This window comes from Heterodontus francisci, chromosome 1 (genome assembly GCF_036365525.1).
Source record: "Heterodontus francisci isolate sHetFra1 chromosome 1, sHetFra1.hap1, whole genome shotgun sequence".
Taxonomy (NCBI): domain Eukaryota; kingdom Metazoa; phylum Chordata; class Chondrichthyes; order Heterodontiformes; family Heterodontidae; genus Heterodontus; species Heterodontus francisci.
Window position 1 is genome coordinate 40,275,919 of NC_090371.1, and position 20,643 is coordinate 40,296,561.

Here is a 20,643-nt window from a genome sequence, read left to right on the forward strand (position 1 = left end):
AAGTCTTGGCTGGTCAAAGTGCACTTTGTGGCTGACCAGCTTTGCTCAGGGATTTTTGGAGGCAGAATCGTAGTTGGTGCTCTTCCCCGGTCTCTGGAACAATCTGTAGTCTTGGAGGATCCACAGTTGCAGACGGTTTTCAAACTTGATGTTTTCTGGAGAGAAAGTTCTGGAGCACAGGTCTTCAGTACTATTGCCAGAATATTGTCAGGGCTCATAGCCTTTGCCGTATCCAGCGCCTTCAGTCGTTTCTTGATGTCACGCTGAGTGAAACGAAGAGAGAGAGAGAGAGAAAGGGATGCACTCCGCCTTCTGCTGCTGCACACTCAATTATTGCTTATCTCTGGTCTAACAAAACTCCCAGTTTTCTCAGCGATGGACAGATGGTTCACATGGTTCTCTCAATCTCTTTTGTTTTTAATGAGGTCCAAAGTCTAAAACCCAAAACCTGTCTCGGGTGTTGTCAGTGGTTATGCCCTGAGGGATGTCTCTACTTATTAATGTCTCAGGATGACTTTGAATGTCCCGCGAACGAGGATGATCTGGATAATCTTCTCAATTAGCCAAAGCATTGTTCTGGCTGGCTTCTTGTTAGACTTCTGGCTCCGGTTGGGGTCTTGTAATGTGCAAAGGTGCTTCAGATGCAAATTGCAGTGGCCATCTTGGCTGCCAGTTTTTTAAGAAGTTAACTGTAGGATTTTTTATTATTCTCGAGAAATGGATGTTGTTCCAAGGTTGGCATTTATTGCTTTTCCCTGATTGCTCCTGAGAAGAAGATGCTGAGCTTTCTTGAACCGCTGCAGTCTTAAGTAATGAAGGTATTCCCATAGGGCTTTTAGATAGGGAGTTCCACAATTCTGACTCCGCGATGATCAAGGAACGGCAATATATTTCCAAGTCAGGTCTGTCTTGGAGGTGATAGTGTTTCTCTGCTTCTTTCAGCCTCTAACAGTGATAGGAAATGCAAGAAAAAGATATTTGCAAATAATTAGCTTAGATCTTAAATGTATGATTTTTTTTATCTACTTGACGAATGAAGAGAAAGGACATCTACTATAGATAAGTCACAATCATATAACAGCCATGAATGGTGGTGGACAATTAAACAACTAACTGGAGGAGATGGCTTCACAAATATCACCATCCTCAATGGTGGGGGAGCCCAGCACATCAGTGTGAAAGATAAGGCAGAAGCATTTGCAACAATCTTCAGCCAGAAGTGCCGAGTTGATGATCCATCTCGGCCTCAACCTGAATTCCCCAGCATCACAGATGCAGGACTTCAGCCAATTCGTTTCACTCAGCGTGATATCAAGAAACGACTGAAGGCACTGGATATTGCAAAAGCTATGGGCCCTGACAATATTCTTGTAATAGTACTGAAGACCTGTGCTCAAGAACTTGCCTCACCCCTATCCAAGCTGTTCCAGTACAGCTACGACACTGGCATCTACCCGGCAATGTGGAAAATTGCCCAGGTATGTCCTGTACACAAAAAGAAGGACAAATCCAACCCGGAAAATTACTGCCCCATCAGCCTACTCTCAATCATCAGTAAAGTGATGAAAGATGTTTAGTTTAGAGATACAGCACTGAAACAGGCCCTTCGGCCCACCGAGTCTGTGCCGACCATCAACCACCCATTTATACTAATCCTACACTAATCCCATATTCCTACCACATCCCCACCTGTCCCTATATATTTCCCTACCACCTACCTATACTAGGGGCAATTTATAATGACCAATTAACCTATCAACCTGCAAGTCTTTGGCATGTGGGAGGAAACCGGAGCACCCGGAGGAAACCCACACAGACACAGGGAGAACTTGCAAACTCCGCACAGGCAGGACCCAGAATCGAACCCGGGTCCCTGGAGCTTTGCGGCTGCGGTGCTAACCACTGCGCCACTGTGCCGCCCATCATCAGCAATGCCATCAAACGGCACTTGCTTAGCAATAACCTGCTCAGTGATGCTCAGTTTGGGTTCCGCCAGGGCCACTCAGCTCCTGACCTCATTACAACCTTGGTTCAAACCTGGACAAACGAGCTGAGCTCAAGAGGTGAGGTGAGAGTGACAGCCGTTGACATCAAGGCAGCATTTGACCAAGTATGGCATCAAGAAGCCCTAGCAAAACTGAAGTCAATGGGAATCGGGGAAAACTCTCCGCTGGTTGGTGTCATACCTTGCACAAAGGAAGATGGTTGTGGTTGTTGGAGGTCAACTTCTGAGCTCCAGTACATCACTGCAGGAGTTCCTCAGGGTAGTGTCCCGAAGCCCAACCATCTTCAGCTGCTTCATCAATGACTTTCCTTCAATTATGAGGTCAGAAGTGGGGCTGTTCGCTGATGATTGCACAATGTTCTGCACCATTTGCGACTCCTCAGATACTGAAGCAGTCCTTGTAGAAATGCAGCAAGACCTGGACAATATCCAGGCTTGGGCTGATAAGTGGCAAGTAACATTCGCACCACACAAGTGCCAGGCAATGACCATCTCCAACAAGAGAGAATCTAACCATCTCCCCTTGACATTCAATGGCATTACCATTGCTGAATTCCCCATGATCAACATCCCAGGGTCCACCATTGACCAGAAACTGAACTGGAGTAGCCATATAAATACCGTGGCTACAAGAGCAGGTCAGAATCCTGCAACGCATAACTCATCTCCTGACTCCCCAAAGCCTGTCCACCATCTACAAGGCACAAGTCAGGAGTGTGATGGAATACTCTCCACTTGCCTGGATGGGTGCAGCTCCAACAACACTCAAGAAGCTCGACACCATTCAGGACAAAGCAGCCTGCTTGATTGGCACCCCATCTACAAACATTCACTCCCTCCACCACTGACGCACAGCGGCAGCAGTGTGTATCATCTACGAGATGCACTGCAGCAACGCACCGAAGCTCCTTCCAAACCCGCGACCTCTACCAAGTAGAAGGACAAGGGCAGCAAATGCATGGGAACACCACCACCTGCAAGTTCCCCTCCAAGTCACACACCATCCTGACTTGGAACTGTATCACCGTTCCTTCACTGTCGCTGGGTCAAAATCCTGGAACTCCCTTCCTAACAGCACTGTGGGTGTACCTTCCTCAAGAAGGCTGATCACCACCACCTTCTCAAGGGCAATTGGGGATGGGCAATAAATGCTGGCCCGGCCAGCGACGCCCATGAGGGAATAAAAAAAAAAGTTACTTATGTACTTGTTCATCTTTAGTAAAATTAATTTACTTGCTATTTTAAACTTATAACAGTCTCTTAATGCTTTACCATTTTAAAGCTTGAGTGAAATCTTTAAGGGATGTGATGACTCCTGTTTGTAAAGGCAGTTGCAAGCCAAAATTTTCTGTTTTCTTGAGTACAAGCGCTTACTTAGGAAGATATGAGAAGTTGGGAGAAAGGAGGAATAAGAAGGTTAGAAAAAATCTAAACACATAATAGTCTATCCCAATACTGTAAGAAATTCATAAATGTTTCTTTCGACAGACTGGCGGGATCCAGAATTGATGCGTGAAATTGAAGCTGCCACAGGTGTAGATCTTGGTTCTTCGAAATGTGACCGAAAAGGTAAAAAGGGAAAAGGAAAGAAGAAAAAGTATCCAAATCTCACTGATTTGAAACAGCAGAGTAATACATCTCGATCAAGGCTGGAGAAACGAGTGTTCAACAAGTAAGGGCTTTATGCAGTATTTTCTTTTGAAGGGCCCCTTTTTCTATTTATTTAGGAATATTTACTTTTTACCTGGAGCAAATACACTTTGCACTTAAGACAACTTTTTTTGAAATTCATATTTCCAATCTTATTTTTTTTCATTATAAGTATTTATATTTCTTTACCAAATTGGGAGTTTGTCATTTGGTTTTGATGTGTTAACCAAAAGTCTGTGTACACAATTTTTTTTCTTCTGCTAGCTTGATTCCAAAGTTCTGGCAACAAGAATCATCAAATGATATGGCATCAAATGAGGTCATTTAGCTTGTGCCAGCTCTTTGAAAGAGCCATCCAGTTGGTCCCAACTACCTGATTCTTTTCTCATAGCCCTGCAAATCTTTTCCCTTCATGTATATATCCACATTACTTTTGAAGATTACTGTTGAATCCACTTCCACCACCCTTTCATGCAGTGCATTCCAGATCCTAACACACTGCTTAAAAAAAAAAATCAGTCCTCAATTATGAAATAACCTAGGCTGACATTTCAATTCAAGTACTGAGGGAGTGCTGCATTGTTGGAGGTGCAATTGGTTAAACCAAAGTCCCATCTACCTGTTCAGGCGGATTTGCAAAAAGGGCAAGGGAGTTGTTTATTGCTCAACCAACGTCACCATAAATGGATTAACTGGTTAATTATATCAGTTGATGGTTAATTCCTATTTGTGTCACTCCAAAACCAAACCCCACAAAATATATATACAAGAAAAATCTATAAAAATGCAACATTTTCATATCCTGCCCAAAAGTTATGTTCTGTAGTGCTTAGAAAGTTAATTAACCTTCAGGCCTTTTTTACCACAAGGAAAGAAAAGAGTTGAATTTTTCAAGTAATAAAATCCTGCTGTTCCTGTCAATAGAATTTAGTGAGTGGTTGCACAGGACTGAGATGGATATCATTTCAGTTACAGCACCACACAGTGCAGTGATGCTGATGCCAGACTTAACATTACACACCAGGACATGTCAAGGCCACTGAATTAGTGCTAAAGACTCCTCTTAAGAATTAGATATTTGGGCTGCAGCTCTGCGGCTTCCTAATTTCACAGGTCTTGAAGATAGAAATAATACTGTTAAATGTACACAGTGGCCTGGTGTGCTTTTATTAACAGAATGTATTTTCAAGGTATTACATTGCTTAAAGTATTGATCTCTTCTGTAACTGCTGCAGGGGAAATCAGTGTTCAGGCACTCGTATTTGAGTTATTGTGATTTTTATTAAATTCAGGCTTTTCCTTTTCGGCATTTAGTTCAAGCTAGTCATTGCTAAACAAATTAGACCTACAATAATAAACATATTTTGTGTTGATAAGATCAGTTCGAGGGATTGGGTGTGAACGATTTTTTAAAAATCCTATTAAAAGAAAGGCAGTTGATTAAAAGCAAATTCATTGATGCCATTTTGCATGAAGCTATTAAACCTTTTGGATACTGGTTGTTGCTTTGAATTTTAAAGGCAGGCATGGATGATTTTCAATACCTGTAAACATAGTCATTTTTGCTTAATATTTTCCATGCAATGATAAATTAAAATTACAGAAGGCACATATAAAGATCTCTTGGAAAAGGACCCTGAAGACCTGAAGTATGAACTCAGCCATAGGTGACTACTAAGTGAAAGTCTTTTCTAAAAAATGTTTAAAGAACTCTGCTGTCCATAAACTCTGCAGGGCACAGTTCGCACATTTTGACAACTAGTTAGTTATGTGAGGAGAGAGAGAGAAAGAGGCTAGAGCTGATTAGTGAAAATGGACAAATACTCTAATTTTGTTATCTTTTGGGATCAACAAATAATTGTGTAGTAGAGCTTTCCATTAGGTCATGAACTTGATCTGCAGTAGGTTTCATAAGGCTTGTGGAAGGAGCAGGTTTGATGTTACCAAACTGCCTTTCATTATTATTTGCTTCCTTTTAAAACAAAAGCAAGGAAATTTAACCCTTTTAGTTTCGGTATCATTCTGGTGAATCTGCACTGCAGCCCGTCCAAGGCCAATATATCCTTCGTGAGCTGCGATGTCCAGAACTGAACACAGTACTCTGCATGGGATCCAACCAGAGCTTTGTAGATCTTTCTCCCCCAAAATGCTGTTGAGGCTAGGTCAATACAAAATTTCGCAACTGAGGTTAATAGATTTATTTTAGGCAAGTGTATTAGGGGTTACGGAGCCAAGGTGGGTGGATGAAGTTGAGGTACAGATGAGGCATGATCTAATTTTATGGTGGAACAGGCACAAGGGCCTGAATGGCCTATTCTTGTTCCTGTGTAATAAAATTAGTTGCTTTTTGTTGACTATTAAAAGATTTTATGGTCTATTTGCACAGAACTGGGGATACGTTCTGAGTCAATACTTTTGGTGATGCAGTCTGTTGGAGGATCCTTATGGATAAAGGATCCACCAGTTTTCACATTGTGTACAATGTAAAATGAAAAGGGAATGGGGGTAAGGGGTGTATGAACAAAGGCAAATAGGGCTGTAAGGAAGAGGCTACCTTACAAAAAATTAATTCATGCAGGGAAGAAGGAGGGGGAACAAACGGGGGAAAAGACTGAGGTTAAAATTTAAATTGCAAAATGTCAGCTGCATAAATCATAGAATGGGTTGCAGCAAAGAAGGAGGCCATTTGGTCTGTGGAGTCTATGCTGTCTTTCTGCAACAGCAGTTTAGCTTGTCCCACTCCCCAGCCCTTTCCCTGTAACCCTATAAATTTTTTTCCCTTCAGGTATTTACCCAGTTCACTCTTGAAATCCACAATTGAATCGGCCTGCACCACCCTTTCAGGCAGATCATTACCACTAGCTGCGTTTAAAAAAAAAAGGTTTTCCTCATGTTGCCAATGGTTCTTTTGCCAATCACTTTAAATCTGTCCCCTCTGCTTCTCCTCCCTTCTGCCAATGGGAATAGTTTCTCTCTATCTACTCTGTCTAGATGTCTCATGGTTTTGAACACCTCAATCAAATCTCCTCTCAACCTCCTAAGGCGATTCTCCAAACTATCCATGTATCTGAAGTCCTTCATTCCTGGAACCACATTATTGCAAATATTTTCCGCGCCCCCTCTAAAGCTTTTACATCCTTCCTAAAGTGCGGTGCCCAGAATTGGACACAATACTCCAGTTGAAGCCAAACCAATGTTTTATAAAGATTCATCAAACCTCCTTGCTTTTGTACTCTGTCTCTATTTATAAAGCTCAGGATCCCATATATCTTTATAACCACTTCCTGCCTTGCCACCTTCAACAATTTGTGCACGTATACCCCTAGGTTTCTCTGTTCCTTCACCTCCTTTAGAATAGTACCCTTCTCGTTCTTCCTACCAAAATGTATCACTTTATACCTCTTTACGTTAAATTGTATCTGCCACTTGTCTGCCTATTCCACCAGCTTACCTATATTCTCTTCAAGTCTATCACAATCCTCCTCGCAGTTCACTGTGCTTCCAAGTTTTGTGTCGTCTGCAAATACTCAGTTGGATTAGATTAAGTTTGTGCAATGGAGCTATAAAATCATCTTGTACATTAAGTAACAGATACTATTCAATGTGGTAAGTGTACAGTTAGTATAAGAGCAAAGAGCCAAAAGAGTGAGTGAGTTTGTGTTAAAGGACTGATTGTACAGTATGCTGATCAGGGAAGAATCCAAGAAAACCATCTGCTCACATGCACTTAAAAGAAATTGTAAAAAGCGGCAAATATGTTGCTGGGTTGTATTAGAAAAGAGTACAAATTAAAATTATTATTTGATTCTATTGCGGTATAACCACATATTATGGTTGATTTATGACCTGAATTCAGTGCTTCAGTTACTACGCTGTACCTGACTTGGGTTGTCTTCACAGGCCCAGTTGAGCTGCTTGGCTTTTGTTCTTTATCCACAGATATTACCTGACCTGCTGATTATTGCTATCAATTTTTGCCTATATTTCAGATATCCAGCATATGGAATATTTTGCTTTTCAATATTCTACTGTTCATTATTTCCTAGATAAGTGACTGGTTACTCAAGCCAAGGTGCGACAATGTCTCAGTACCTTGTGTTAATGTATCATTAATCAGCTGTTTTTTTTTACCGAATTGTTTGTCAATGATGAGATAGGACAAATTACCTTCCCTATCTTTTGTCTTGTGATATTGTGATTAGAATCTTGTGCATTGATAGAAATTGTTTTGTTTCCTTCTCTTGTAGCTATTCAGTGGATATCCAAAAATAGATAGGTTAAAAAGATTTGGAGGAATATAGAGGAATGTGTATTTCACTTTTATATTGGTTATTGTTCATTCATTGACCTTCTGTAAATAAAACTACTTGTTGGTCCAATGCCTAAGTCTCAAGTTAGCGCTTTTAGAGAGAGAAGAATTCTTGTGTGGGCATGTGATATATCTCTAGCTGCTGAACAGAGTAAGGTTTCTCTATTGCAATCCTTGGGTCTCACTATCATTTATCAAGATATGTCGGAAAAGGGGCACTGTGGAGCATTGAGAATATAAAGTCCATGTATAAGAGTTTATGATGCTAAAATATCTAGGCCTGTTGTCTTGTTTCAGAACTTTTTTTTTAATCCTTGGGACCCCAAACATCGCACTGTTGAAGGTAAAAATTCAACTTGATCAGCTGTCATTATACACTCTGCTCGATCTTCCATCCATTGAGGACAATGATAACACTGGACATGGTGCATCATGAGCAGCAGGTCCTTATCGGCCATCTGTGTCCCTGCTGAGGTTGAATTTTACCATCTTTATCTTTAGCCTGCGCACTCTCCCACTCCCACGATTGATCAGGAGGACTCTACTGAAATATGTGTTTGTAAATCATTTTGTTGGCTCCTTTGAATCAGTCAAATACCAAATTTCAATATGCTTTCATTTCTTTGTTATCTAATTGACCTCCAAGAGGTGTGAAAGCGATACATGGCTCTCCCTCCATTTTCTCCTCAATTCTCAGAAATATGTTGCCACTGTTCATTTCATTCGTTTGTTGGTGTCATCATCTTCCCAGAAGGTTGACTGCCATAGATCTCCATCTCTGTCTGCCATGTGCTGCCCTCACACATTCCACATAGGTCAACTGCATCCAGTCCATTATATCCGTCATCCAGTTTCTCCTCTGCTTCCCTCACCTACGTTTTATGTTGCTGTTTACTTTCAATAATTGTCTCATAGGAACTTAGGAGCAAGAGTAGGCCATTCAGCCTATCGAGTCTGCTCCACCATTCAGTACGATCCTGGCTGATTATCCACTTCAGTGCCTTTTTGCCACACTATCCCCATGTCCATGCGATATGCGACATCCAAGCAGCATGCGATCCCGTAACCAACGGATCTGATCTAAGCTCTGCAGTCCTGCCACATCAAGCCGTGAATGGTGGTGGGCAATTAAACAACTAACTGGAGGAGGTGGCTTCAAAAATATCCCCATCCTCTATGATGGGGGAGCCCAGCACATCAGCGCAAAAGATAAGGCAGAAACATTTGCAACAATCTTCAGCCAGAAGTGCCGAGTTGATGATCCATCTCGGCCTCCACCTGAAGTCCCCGGCATCACAGATGCCAGACTTCAGCCAATTTGATTCACTCCCCATGATATCAAGAAACGACTGAAGGCACTGGATACAGCAAAGGCTATGGGCCCTGACAATATTCTGGCAATAGTACTGAAGACCTGTGCTCCAGAACTTGCCGCGCCCCGAGCCAAGCTGTTCCAGAACAGCTACAACACTGGCATCTACCCTACAATGTGGAAAATTGCTCAAATATGTCCTGTACACAAAAAGCAGGACAAATCCAACCCGGCCAATTACCGTCCCATCAGTCTACTCTCAATCATCTGTAAAGTGATGGAAGTTATCATCAACAGTGCCATCAAGCAGCACTTGCTTCGCAATAACCTGCTCAATGATGCTCAGTTTGGGTTCCGCCAGGGCCACTCAGCTCCTGACCTCATTACAGCCTTGGTTCAAACATGGACAAAAGAGCTGAACTCCAGAGGTGAAGTGAGAGTGACTGCCCTTAACATCAAGGCAGCATTTGACCGAGTGTGGCATCAAGGAGCCCGAGCAAAACTGAGGTCAATGGGAATCGGGGAAAACCCTCCGCTGGCTGGAGTCATACTTAGCGCAAAGGAAGATGATTGTGGTTGTTGGCGGTCAATCATCTGAGCTGCAGGAGTTCCTCAGGGTAGTGTCCTAGGCCCAACCATCTTCAATATAAAGTAAAAGCAAGAAATGCTGGAAATACTCAGCAGGCCTGGCAGCATCTGTGGAGAGAGAAGCAGAGTTAATGTTTCAGGTCAGTGACCCTTCTTCAGAACTAGCAAATATTAGAAATGTATAAGGTTATAAGCAAGTAAAGCGGGGGTGGGGCAAGAGATAACAAAGGAGAAGGTGTAAATAGGACAAGGTCACAGAACAGCTGACCAGAAGGTCGTGGAGCAAAGGCAAACAATATGTTAATCGTGTGTTGAAAGACAAAGTATTAGTACAGATCGGGTGTTAATGGACTGCAAATTGAACAGCCGCAAGTACAAACATGAAAAAAAACAGTGGGTAAGCAAACTGAACAAACTAAGATGAAACAAAATAAAATAAACACAGAAAAAAATTTTAAAAAGGAAAAAGAAAAAAATAACGAGAAAAGTAAAGTGGGGAGCCCATCATGCTCTGAAATTATTGAACTCAGTGTTCAGTCCGGCAGGCTGTAGTGTGCCTAATCGGTAAATGAGATGCTGTTCCTCGAGCTTGCATTGTTGTTCACTGGAACACTGAAGCAATGCCTGGACAGAGATGTGAGTATGAGAGCAGGGGGCAGTGTTGAAAGGGCAAGCAACTGGAAGCTCGGGGTCCTGCTTGCGGACTGAGCGGAGGTGTTCCGCAGAGCAGTCACCCTGTCTGCGTTTGGTCTCCCCAATGTAGAGGAGACCACATTGTGAGCAGTGAATACAGTATACTACATTGAAAGAAGTACAAGTAAATCGCTGTTTCACCTGAAAGGTGTTTGGGGCCTGGGATAGTGAGGAGAGAGGAGGTAAATGGGCAGGTATTACACCTCCTGCGATTGCAGGGGAAGGTGCCATGAGAAGGGGATGAGGTTTTGGGGGTAATGGAGGAGTGGACCAGGGTGTCACGGAGGGAACGATCCCTTCAGAATGCTGACGGGAAGGGAGGGGAAGATGCGTTTGGTAGTGGCATAATGCTGGAAATGGCGGAGGATGATCCTTTGCATATGGAGGCTGATAGAGTGGAAAGTGAGGACAACCATCTTCAGCTGCTTCATCAATGACCTTCCTTCAATCATAAGGTCAGAAGTGGGGATGTTCGCTGATGATTGCACAATGTTCGGCACCATTCGTGACTCCTCAGATACTGAAGCAGTCCGTGTAGCAATTCAGCAAGACTTGGACAATATCCAGGCTTGGGCTGATAAGTGGCAAGTAACATTCGCGCCACACAAGTGCCAGGCAATGACCATCTCCAACAATGAGGATCTAACCATTTCCCCTTGACATTCAACAGCATTACCATCGCTGAATCCCCCACGATCAACATCCTAGGGGCTACCATTGACCAGAAACTGAACTGGAATAGCCATATAAATACCTTGGCTACAAGAGCAGGTCAGAGGCTAGGAATCCTGTGGCGAGTAACTCACCTCCTGAATCCCCAAAGCCTGTCCACCATCTACAAGGCACAAGTCAGGAGTGTGATGGAATACTCTCCACTTGCCTGGATGGGTGCAGCTCCAACAACACTCAAGAAGCTCGACACCATCCAGGACAAAGCAGCCCACTTGATTGGCACCCCATCTACAAACATTCACTCCCTCCACCACTGACGCACAGTGGCAGCAGTGTGTACCATCTACAAGATGCACTGCAGCAACTCATCAAGGCTCCTTAGACAGCACCTTCCAAACCCGCGACCTCTCCCAACTAGAAGGACAAGGGCAGCAAATGCATGGGAACACCACCAACTGCAAATTCCCCTCCAAGTCACACACCATCTTGACTTGGAACTATATCGCCGTTCCTTCACTGTCGCTGGGTCAAAATCCTGGAACTCCCTTCCTAAGTGCACTGTGGGTGTACCTTCCCCACATGGACTGCAGCGGTTCAAGAAGGCAGCTCACCACCACCTCCTCAAGGGCAATTAGGGATGGGCAATAAATGCTGGCCTGGCCAGCGTCACCCACATCCCATGAATGAATTTTTTAAAATCCCTTTATGTTATTGGTATTTAGAAATCTGTCAATCTCTACTTTAAACATACTCAATGACTGAGCTTCCACAGCCCTCTGGGGTAGAGAATGCCAAAGATTCACAACCCTCTGAGAAAATAAATTTCTCCTCATCTCTGTGCTATGTGGCTTCCCCCTTATTTTGAAATTGTGTCCCCTTATTCTAGACTCCCCAACCAGGGGAAACATGTTACCTGCATCTACCCTGTCTATCCCTTTAAGTATTTTGTAGATTTCAATGAGACCACCTCTCATTTTTTGAAGCTCTAGAGAATACAGGCCCTGTTTCCCCAATCTCTCTTCAAAGCACAGCCCCGCCATCCCAGGAACAAGTCTGCTGAACCTTCGTTGCACTCTCTCTACGGCAATAATATCCTTCCTAATGTAAGGGGACCAAAACTGCACATAGTAACATGTAAATAGGCTCGCCACACTCTGGGTGGAGAAATTGCTCCTCATATCAGTCCTGAAAGATTTACCCTGTATCCTTAAGACTATGACCCCTGGTTCTGGACTCCCCCATCATCGGGAACATCCTTCCTGCAACTATCCTTTCAAGTCCTGTTAGAATTTTATAGGTTTCTATGAGGTCCCCCCTCACTCTTCACTCCAACGAATATAATCCTAACCGATTCAATCTCCCCATACGTCAGTCCTGCCATCCCAGGTAAACCTTCGCTGCACTCCCTCTATAGCAAGAATATCCTTCCTCAGGTAAGGAGACCAAAACTGCACACACTATTCCAGGTGTGGCCTCACCAAGGCCCTGTATAATTCCTGCTCCTGTACTCGAATCCTGTCGCTACGAAGGCCAACATATCATTTGCCTTTTTTACCGCCTGTTGCACCTGCATGGTTACCTTCGGTGACTGGTGTACGAGAACACCCAGGTCTCACTGTATATTCCCCTCTCTCAGTTTATAGCCCTTCAGATGGTTTGCCTTCCTGTTTTTGCTACCAAAGTGGATAACTTCACATTTATCCACATTATACTGCATCAGCCATGCATTTGTCCACACACTCAACTTGTCCAAATCACCCTGAAGCCTCTCTGCATCCTCCTCACAACTCACCCTCCCACCCAGTTTTGTGTCATCTTCAAATTTGGAAATATTACATTTAGTTCTCTCATCTAAATAATTAATACATATTGTGAACAGCTGGGGCCCTAGCACCGATCTCTGCGGTACCTCACTAGTCACTGCCTGCAATTCGGAAAAAGACCTGTTTATCCCTTCACTTTGTTTCCTGTCTGCCAACCAATTTTCTATCCATCGCAATACACTACCCCCAATCCCATGCGCTTTAATTTTACACGCTAATCTGTTATGTGGGACTTTGTTGAAAGCCTTCTGAAAGTCCAAATAAACCACATCCACTGGTTCCCCCTCATCAACTCTACTAGTTACATCCCCAAAGAATTCTAGTAGATTTGTCGAGCATGATTTCCTTTTCGTAAATCCATGCTGACTCTGTCCGATTCTACCACTGTTCTCCAAGTGCTCTGCTGTAAAATCTTTGATAATGGACTCTAGAATTTTCCCCACTACTGACATCAGGCTGACTGGTCTATAATTCCCTATTTTCTCTCTGTCTCCATTTTTATATAGTGGGGTTACATTCGCTACCCTCCAATCTGTAGGAACTGTTCCAGAGTCTATAGAATCTTGGAAGATGACCACCAATGCATCCACTATTTCTAAGGCCACTTCCTTAAGTACTCTGGGATGCATACCATCAGGCCCTGGGATTTATCAGCCTTCAATCCCATCAATTTCCCCAACACCATTTTTCTACTAATACTGATTTCCTTCAGTTCCTCTCTCTCACTAAGCCCGGTATTCCACAACATTTCTGGTTTGATATGTGTCCTCCTTTGTGAAGACAGAACCAAAGTATGCATTTAGTTGGTCAGTCATTTCTTTGTTCCCCATAATAAATCCCCCTGTTTCTGACTGTAAGGGACCTACATTTAGCTTCACCAATCTTTTTCTCTTCACATACCTATAGAAACTTTTACAGTCAGTTTTTATGTTCCCTGCAAGCTTGCTCTCCTCTATTTTCCCCTTAATCAATCCCTTGGTCCTCCTTTGCTGAATTCTAAACTGCTCCCAATCCTCAGGTCTGTGTTTTTTTCTGGCGAATTTATATACCTCTTCCTTGGAGCTAATGCTATCTCTAATTTCCCTTGTAAGCTATGGTTTGGCTACCTTTCCCGTTTTACTTACGCGCCAGACAGGAATAAAGAATTGTTGCAGTTCATCCATGCGCTGTTTAAATATTTGCCATTGCCTGTCTATCATCACAGGACTCCAGGAGCAATCTAACCGAAGTTCTATATAATTGAACCAAGACTTCACTGCTCTTGTACCTAAATCTTCTTGCGATAAAGGCTAACATACCATTAGCCCTTCCTAATTGCTTGCTGCACCTGCAAATTTGCTTTCAGTGACTTATTGACAAGGACACCCTTGTACGTCTTTTTACACCCTTTGTACGTCTACATTTTCTAATCTCTCGCCATTTAAGAAATACTCTGCACATCTGTTCCTCCTACCAAAGTAGATAACTTTACATTTTTCCACATTATATTCCATCTGCCATGTTCTTGCCCACTCACTAAGTCTGTCCAAATCCCCTTGAAACCGCTTTGTATCTTCCTCACAACATTCATTTCCACCTAGTTTTGTATCATCTGCAAACTTGGAAATATTACATTTGGTCCCCACACTCAAATCATTGATATATACTGTAAACAGCTGGGGCCCAAGTACTGATCCTTGCGGTATCCCACTAGTCACAGCCTGCCAAAGCAAGAATGACCAGTTTATTCCCATTCTGTTTTCTGCCTGTTAAACAATCCTTAATCCATGCCAGTATATTACCTCCTATCCCATGTGCTTTAATTTTGCTAACCAACCTCCTATGGGGGACTTTATCAGAAGCCTTCTGAAAATCCAAGTATACTATGTCCACCAACTCCCCTTTATCATCGTAACATCCTCAGAAAAACTCCCAACAGGTTCGTCAAACATGATTTCCCATTGTCATGGAGGCCCTCACCTGCCAAGCATGAGGCATATTAATTTCAAACTGTTTCAAGCTTTAAAAATAGCCAGATCTTGGCTGGAAAGACAATAAAATTAGGGAAAAGGCAGGTTGAGTGGGACTAGCTGAGTTGCTCTTGTAGAGAGCCAGCATGGACATGATGGGCCAAGTGGCTGCCTCCCATGCTGCGACTGTTATATGATTCTATGAGTGAGAGGTGATCTCACTGAAACATACAAAATTCTGAAGGGTAAATTTATGGGCGGCACAGTGGCGCAGTGGTTAGCACCGCAGCCTCTCAGCTCCAGGGACCCGGGTTCAATTCTGGGTACTGCCTGTGCGGAGTTTGCAAGTTCTCCCTGTGTCTGCGTGGGTTTTCCCCGGGTGCTCCGGTTTCCTCCCACATGCCAAAGACTTGCAGGTGATGGCTAAATTGGCACCTAGTGCAGGGAGGTGATAGGGAATATGGGATTACTGTAGGGTGGGGTGGTATACCCTGAGGCACAGTGTGGCTTTCGTGCAGAGAGATCGACCGTTGCCATGCTGTTCTCCCTTCGTCAGATTCAGGAGAAATACCGTGAACAACAGATGCCCCTCTACATTGCTTTCATTGATCTCACCAAAGCCTTTAACCTCGTCAGCAGACGTGGTCTCTTCAGACTACTAGAAAAGATCGGATGCCCACCAAAGCTACTAAGTATCATCACCTCATTCCATGACAATATGAAAGGCACAATTCAACATGGTGGCTCCTCATCAGACCCCTTTCCTATCCTCAGTGGCGTGAAACAGGGCTGTGTTCTCTCACCCACACTTTTTGGGATTTTCTTCTCCCTGTTGCTTTCACATGCGTTGAAGTCCTCTGAAGAAGGAATTTTCCTCCACAAAAGATCAGGGGGCAGGTTGTTCAACCTTGCCCGTTTAAGAGCGAAGTCCAAAGTACGGAAAGTCCTCATCAGGGAACTCCTCTTTGCTGACTATGCTGCTTTAACATCTCATACTGAAGAGTGCCTGCAGAGTCTCATCGACAGGTTTGCGGCTGCCTGCAATGAATTTGGCCTAACCATCAGCCTCAAGAAATCGAAAATCATGGGGCAGGACGTCAGAAATGCTCCATCCATCAATATTGGCGACCACGCTCTGGAAGTGGTTCAAGAGTTCACCTACCTAGGCTCAACTATCACCAGTAACCTGTCTCTAGATGCAGAAATCAACAAGCGCATGGGTAAGGCTTCCACTGCTATGTCCAGACTGGCCAAGAGAGTGTGGGAAAATGGCGCACTGACACGGAACACAAAAGTCCGAGTGTATCAGGCCTGTGTCCTCAGTACCTTGCTCTATGGCAGCGAGGCCTGGACAACATATGTCAGCCAAGAGCGACGTCTCAATTCATTCCATCTTCGCTGCCTCCGGAGAATACTTGGCATCAGGTGGCAGGACTGCATCTCCAACACAGAAGTCCTCGAGGCGGCCAACATCCCCAGCTTGTACACACTACTGAGCCAGCGGTGCTTGAGATGGCTTGGCCATGTGAGCCGCATGGAAGATGGCAGGATCCCTAAAGACACATTGTACAGCGAGCTCGCCACTGGTATCGGACCCACCGGCTGCCCATGTCTCCGCTTTAAAGACGTCTGCAAACGCGACATGAAATCCTGTGAAATTGATCACAAGTCGTGGGAGTCAGTTGCCAGCGTTCGCCAGAGCTGGCGGGCAGCCTTAAAGACAGGGCTAAAATGTGGCGAGTCGAAGAGACTTAGCAGTTGGCAGGAAAAAAGACAGAGGCGCAAGGGGAGAGCCAACTATGCAACAGCCCCGACAAACAAATTTCTCTGCAGCACCTGTGGAAGGGCCTGTAACTCTAGAATTGGCCTTTATAGCCACTCCAGGCGCTGCTTCACAAACCACTGACCACCTCCAGGCACGTATCCATTGTCTCTCGAGGTAAGGAGGCCCAAAAGAAAGAAGTATAAATGGGTGGTTGTTGGTCGGCACAGACTCGGTGGGCCGAAGGGCCTGTTTCAGTGCTGTATCTCTAAATAAATAAATAAATAAACACTCAGAGATTGCTTCCTCTGGCTGGGGAATCTAGATCATGGGGGCACAGTCTAAGGACAAGGTTTCGATCATTTAGGACTAAGATGAGGAGAAATTTCTTCACTCCAGGCAGGACAAAATCACATGTGGCAGTCCTTTCAAAGGCAGAGCTCCCAATTTACTTATTTCGAGTTGCAACACTGAAACAGGCCCTTCCGCCCATCAAGTCTCTGCCGACCAACAACCACCCATTCATACTAATCCTACATTTAACCCCATATTCCCGAGCACATCCACACAATTCTCCTACCACCTACCTACACTAGGGGCAATTTACAATGGCCAATTTACCTATCAGCCTGCAAGTCTTTGGCTGTGGGAGGAAACCGAAGCACCCGGCAGAAACCCATGCGGTCACAGGGAGAACTTGCAAACTTTGCACAGGCAGCACCCAGAACCGAGCCCGGGTTACTGGAACTGTGAGGCTGCAGTGTTCGCCACTGTGAGCACCAGACATTGAAGATGGGGGGAGCTCGCATTCCAGGTTGACTGCTAAGATGTCCAAATGGACATGGTCAAACCAACTAGTCACATGACTAACCTGCTGGGCAACCTGAGTTTTTTGAATTTGTACAAACAGTTTGGGCAGAAAGCTCCTGGACTGAGAAGATCTCTCCTGACTACCTGCTCCCATTTCCTTCTCACAAGCCTCCAAATCCACTGAAGACACATGAACCCCAAGATAGAAAAGTCTTCTACAGCAAGCAAGGTTTCAGAAGAATACTGGGCCCCAATGGAAAGCAAGAGCTGCCTACAATCAAAGACTTTACAGTGAGCTTGAAGAACTGTAACAAAAACTCTTTAGCTATTGCCTCAAACTTCTGCACTTTATTTCTTCTCTTTACTGTCGTTATTTGCATGTGTGTATCACGTATGCATGCTAGTGTGGGCGCATTGTGTATCTGTTTGCGTCAACTGAATTAGAGTTCAAGTTTAATAAATTTCACCTTTTCTTCTTTGAACCTAAGAAAGCCTATTTATGCTGGTTTATTTGCCTTATAATTGGAAAGCAGTGAACAAGGATTCACCAAGGGGGAGCTAAAAACACAATATGTTTAAAATTAAACCCGTTTACAGTAGACCAGGTGAAGGCTGAAAGGGAACCCTAGACCTCTTTCTCACCTGGTCGTAACACCATTCATAAATCCATGTTGACTCTGCCCAATCAGACCATAATTATCCGTGTCCATTTATCACATCCTTTAGAATAGATTCTAGCATTTTCCCTACTACTGATGTAAGGCCAACGGGTCTGTAGTTCTCTGTTTTTTTCTCTCCCTCCCTTTTCAAATAGTGGGGTGACATTTGCTACCTTCCAATCTGCAGGAACCGTTCCAGAATCTGTAGAATTTTGGAAGATGATCAGTGCATCCACTATTTCTTTAGCTACCTCTTTCAATACTCTGGGATGTAGAATATCAGGTCCTGGGGACTTATCAACCTTCAGCCCCCATTATTTTCTCCAATACAACCTTCTTTGTCTCTGTCTACCTTTCTGCTCTGATGATGTGACCACAGTATTGTATCTTTCTCTCTTTGCTGTTATGCACTGATTTTCTCTTTTCTCCATTTCCAGTACTTCCTCATCAGTCTTTTGTCTGTGTAGGACATCCTCCTATACATACTGTTCATTACTTCTCCCTAAAGACCAGAACAAGGTTAAGAGCTTGACTCCTATCATTTTGTGGCACTTCTTGTTTTATGAAATTAAATCAAACTGAAGGACATCAAATATAGTATCTTTTTTATAAATTGAAATGTAGTCTCCACACAAGAATACTATAGTGGCTATTTAATTTCAATATTGAGGGGTCTGGATAGAGTCGATAGGGAGAAACTGTTCCGTTGGTGGAACGGTCGAGAACCAGAGGACACCGATTTAAGGTGATTACCAAAAGAACCAGACGCGACAAGAGGAAAAACTTTTATGCAGCGAGAGGTTAGGATCTGGACTGCACTGCCTGAGATCTGGTGGAGGCAGGTTCAATCATGGCTTTCAAAAGGGAACTGGACAATTGTCTAAGGAGAAAAAAATTGCAGGGCTATGGAGAACGTCGTGGGAGTGGGACTAGCTGAGTAGCTCTTGAACAGAGCCACCATGGACACAAGAGGCCAAATGCCTTCCTTCTGTGTTATAAACATTCTAGGATTATAGTTTGTTCTTTGCAGCTGTTGGTCCTAATGGTGTCATCTTTGCAGCTGCAAGAGTGAGTTAAAGCTATAACATAATATGATGGTGGTATGTTGAGCAAGATAAGTAATATTCTGCCAGCACACTGTATAAGTCCAAACAATACACCTGTTTATTTTTGTTTCTCTTCGCAGGACTTCAATGAAACGAGTCTCCGAAGCATTGGCTCGTATAGACAAAAGGAAACATGAAAAGTTTGCAAACCAGTTCAACTATGCATTGAAATAAGGACAACAAAAGTGGCAAAAATGGACTCGTGACACTATTATGTGTAACTTTCAGGTCTCTTGCAAAAGGGATTTCAAGCAGCTAAATCTACCTTTTTCCCTACAGATTGTTATTTTAAAATTTTTAGAATGTCAATTTTTACATCAGTGTGCTACATTTGTAAATTAAGTATTTAATCTATTTAGTTATTGTGATGGGCGATAATCATGATTGATAATGTAATATACAAAACTGCTTGGACTTCAGAGTTACTCATGGTATTTTTTGGTGTAATTGAAAGAAATGCACTGATTAACTACTCTTGTTACCAGCAGTTCAAATCAATTTAAACTTTACTACAACCTCTATAGATTTTCTTTGTATTTGAATGCATCTGATAAAGACACACTTTTTAAATCTTTACTTCTTAAATAAAGGATTCAGTGCCTCTTTACTAATTGTGATGCATATTTTATTCAGATTAACAGTGATCCTTGCAACTTAACTGATGCAAAACTATCTAAATGTGTTCTTTCCTATAGAGAGACTGTTAAAATATTTCAGTGGCCCAAATGTTTGGAGTATTCCAGCTTGCGTTTTGTCCAGAGAGTACATGTGGAGAAAAATGTGGGGTAGCTGTTGTGGGGAGAGGGGGGTGCAGGAGGGGAGTATATTGCCGCATGATGATAAACACCCAGAGTGTGGTGGAGGCCAATTCAGTTGTGGCTTTCAAAGGAGAATTGAATGATTATCTCAAGAGAAAAAATTAGGGAAAAGGCAGGTTGAGCGGGACTAGCTGAGTTGCTCTTGTAGAGAGCCAGCATGGACATGATGGGCCAAGTGGCTGCCTCCTATGCTGCGACTGTTCCATGATTCTATGAGTGAGAGGTGATCTCACTGAAACATACAAAATTCTGAAGGGTAAATTTATGGGCGGCACAGTGGCGCAGTGGTTAGCACCGCAGCCTCACAGCTTCAGGGACCCGGGTTCAATTCTGGGTACTGCCTGTGCGGAGTTTGCAAGTTCTCCCTGTGTCTGCGTGGGTTTTCCCCGGGTGCTCCGGTTTCCTCCCACATGCCAAAGACTTGCAGATGATAGGTAAATTGGCCCCTAGTGTAGGGAGGTGATAGGGAATATGGCATTACTGTAGG

The 20,643-nt window shown here is 43.6% G+C and overlaps 1 protein-coding gene across 5 annotated transcripts in view; it reads left to right on the top strand.

Annotated features, from left to right (window-relative positions):
* The window catches only part of uvssa (UV-stimulated scaffold protein A), a 141,984-nt gene extending 122,039 nt beyond the window's left edge, over positions 1 to 19,945 (top strand). For all 5 annotated transcript variants that reach the window (XM_068029571.1, XM_068029581.1, XM_068029591.1 and 2 more), the window contains 2 exons: positions 3,494 to 3,677; positions 19,419 to 19,945. In XM_068029571.1, coding sequence (XP_067885672.1) covers positions 3,494 to 3,677; positions 19,419 to 19,512 — 278 coding nt within the window. In that variant the 3' untranslated portion in view covers positions 19,513 to 19,945. The remainder of the gene's footprint in view (positions 1 to 3,493; positions 3,678 to 19,418) is intronic.
* The last annotated feature ends 698 nt before the right edge of the window (positions 19,946 to 20,643 follow it).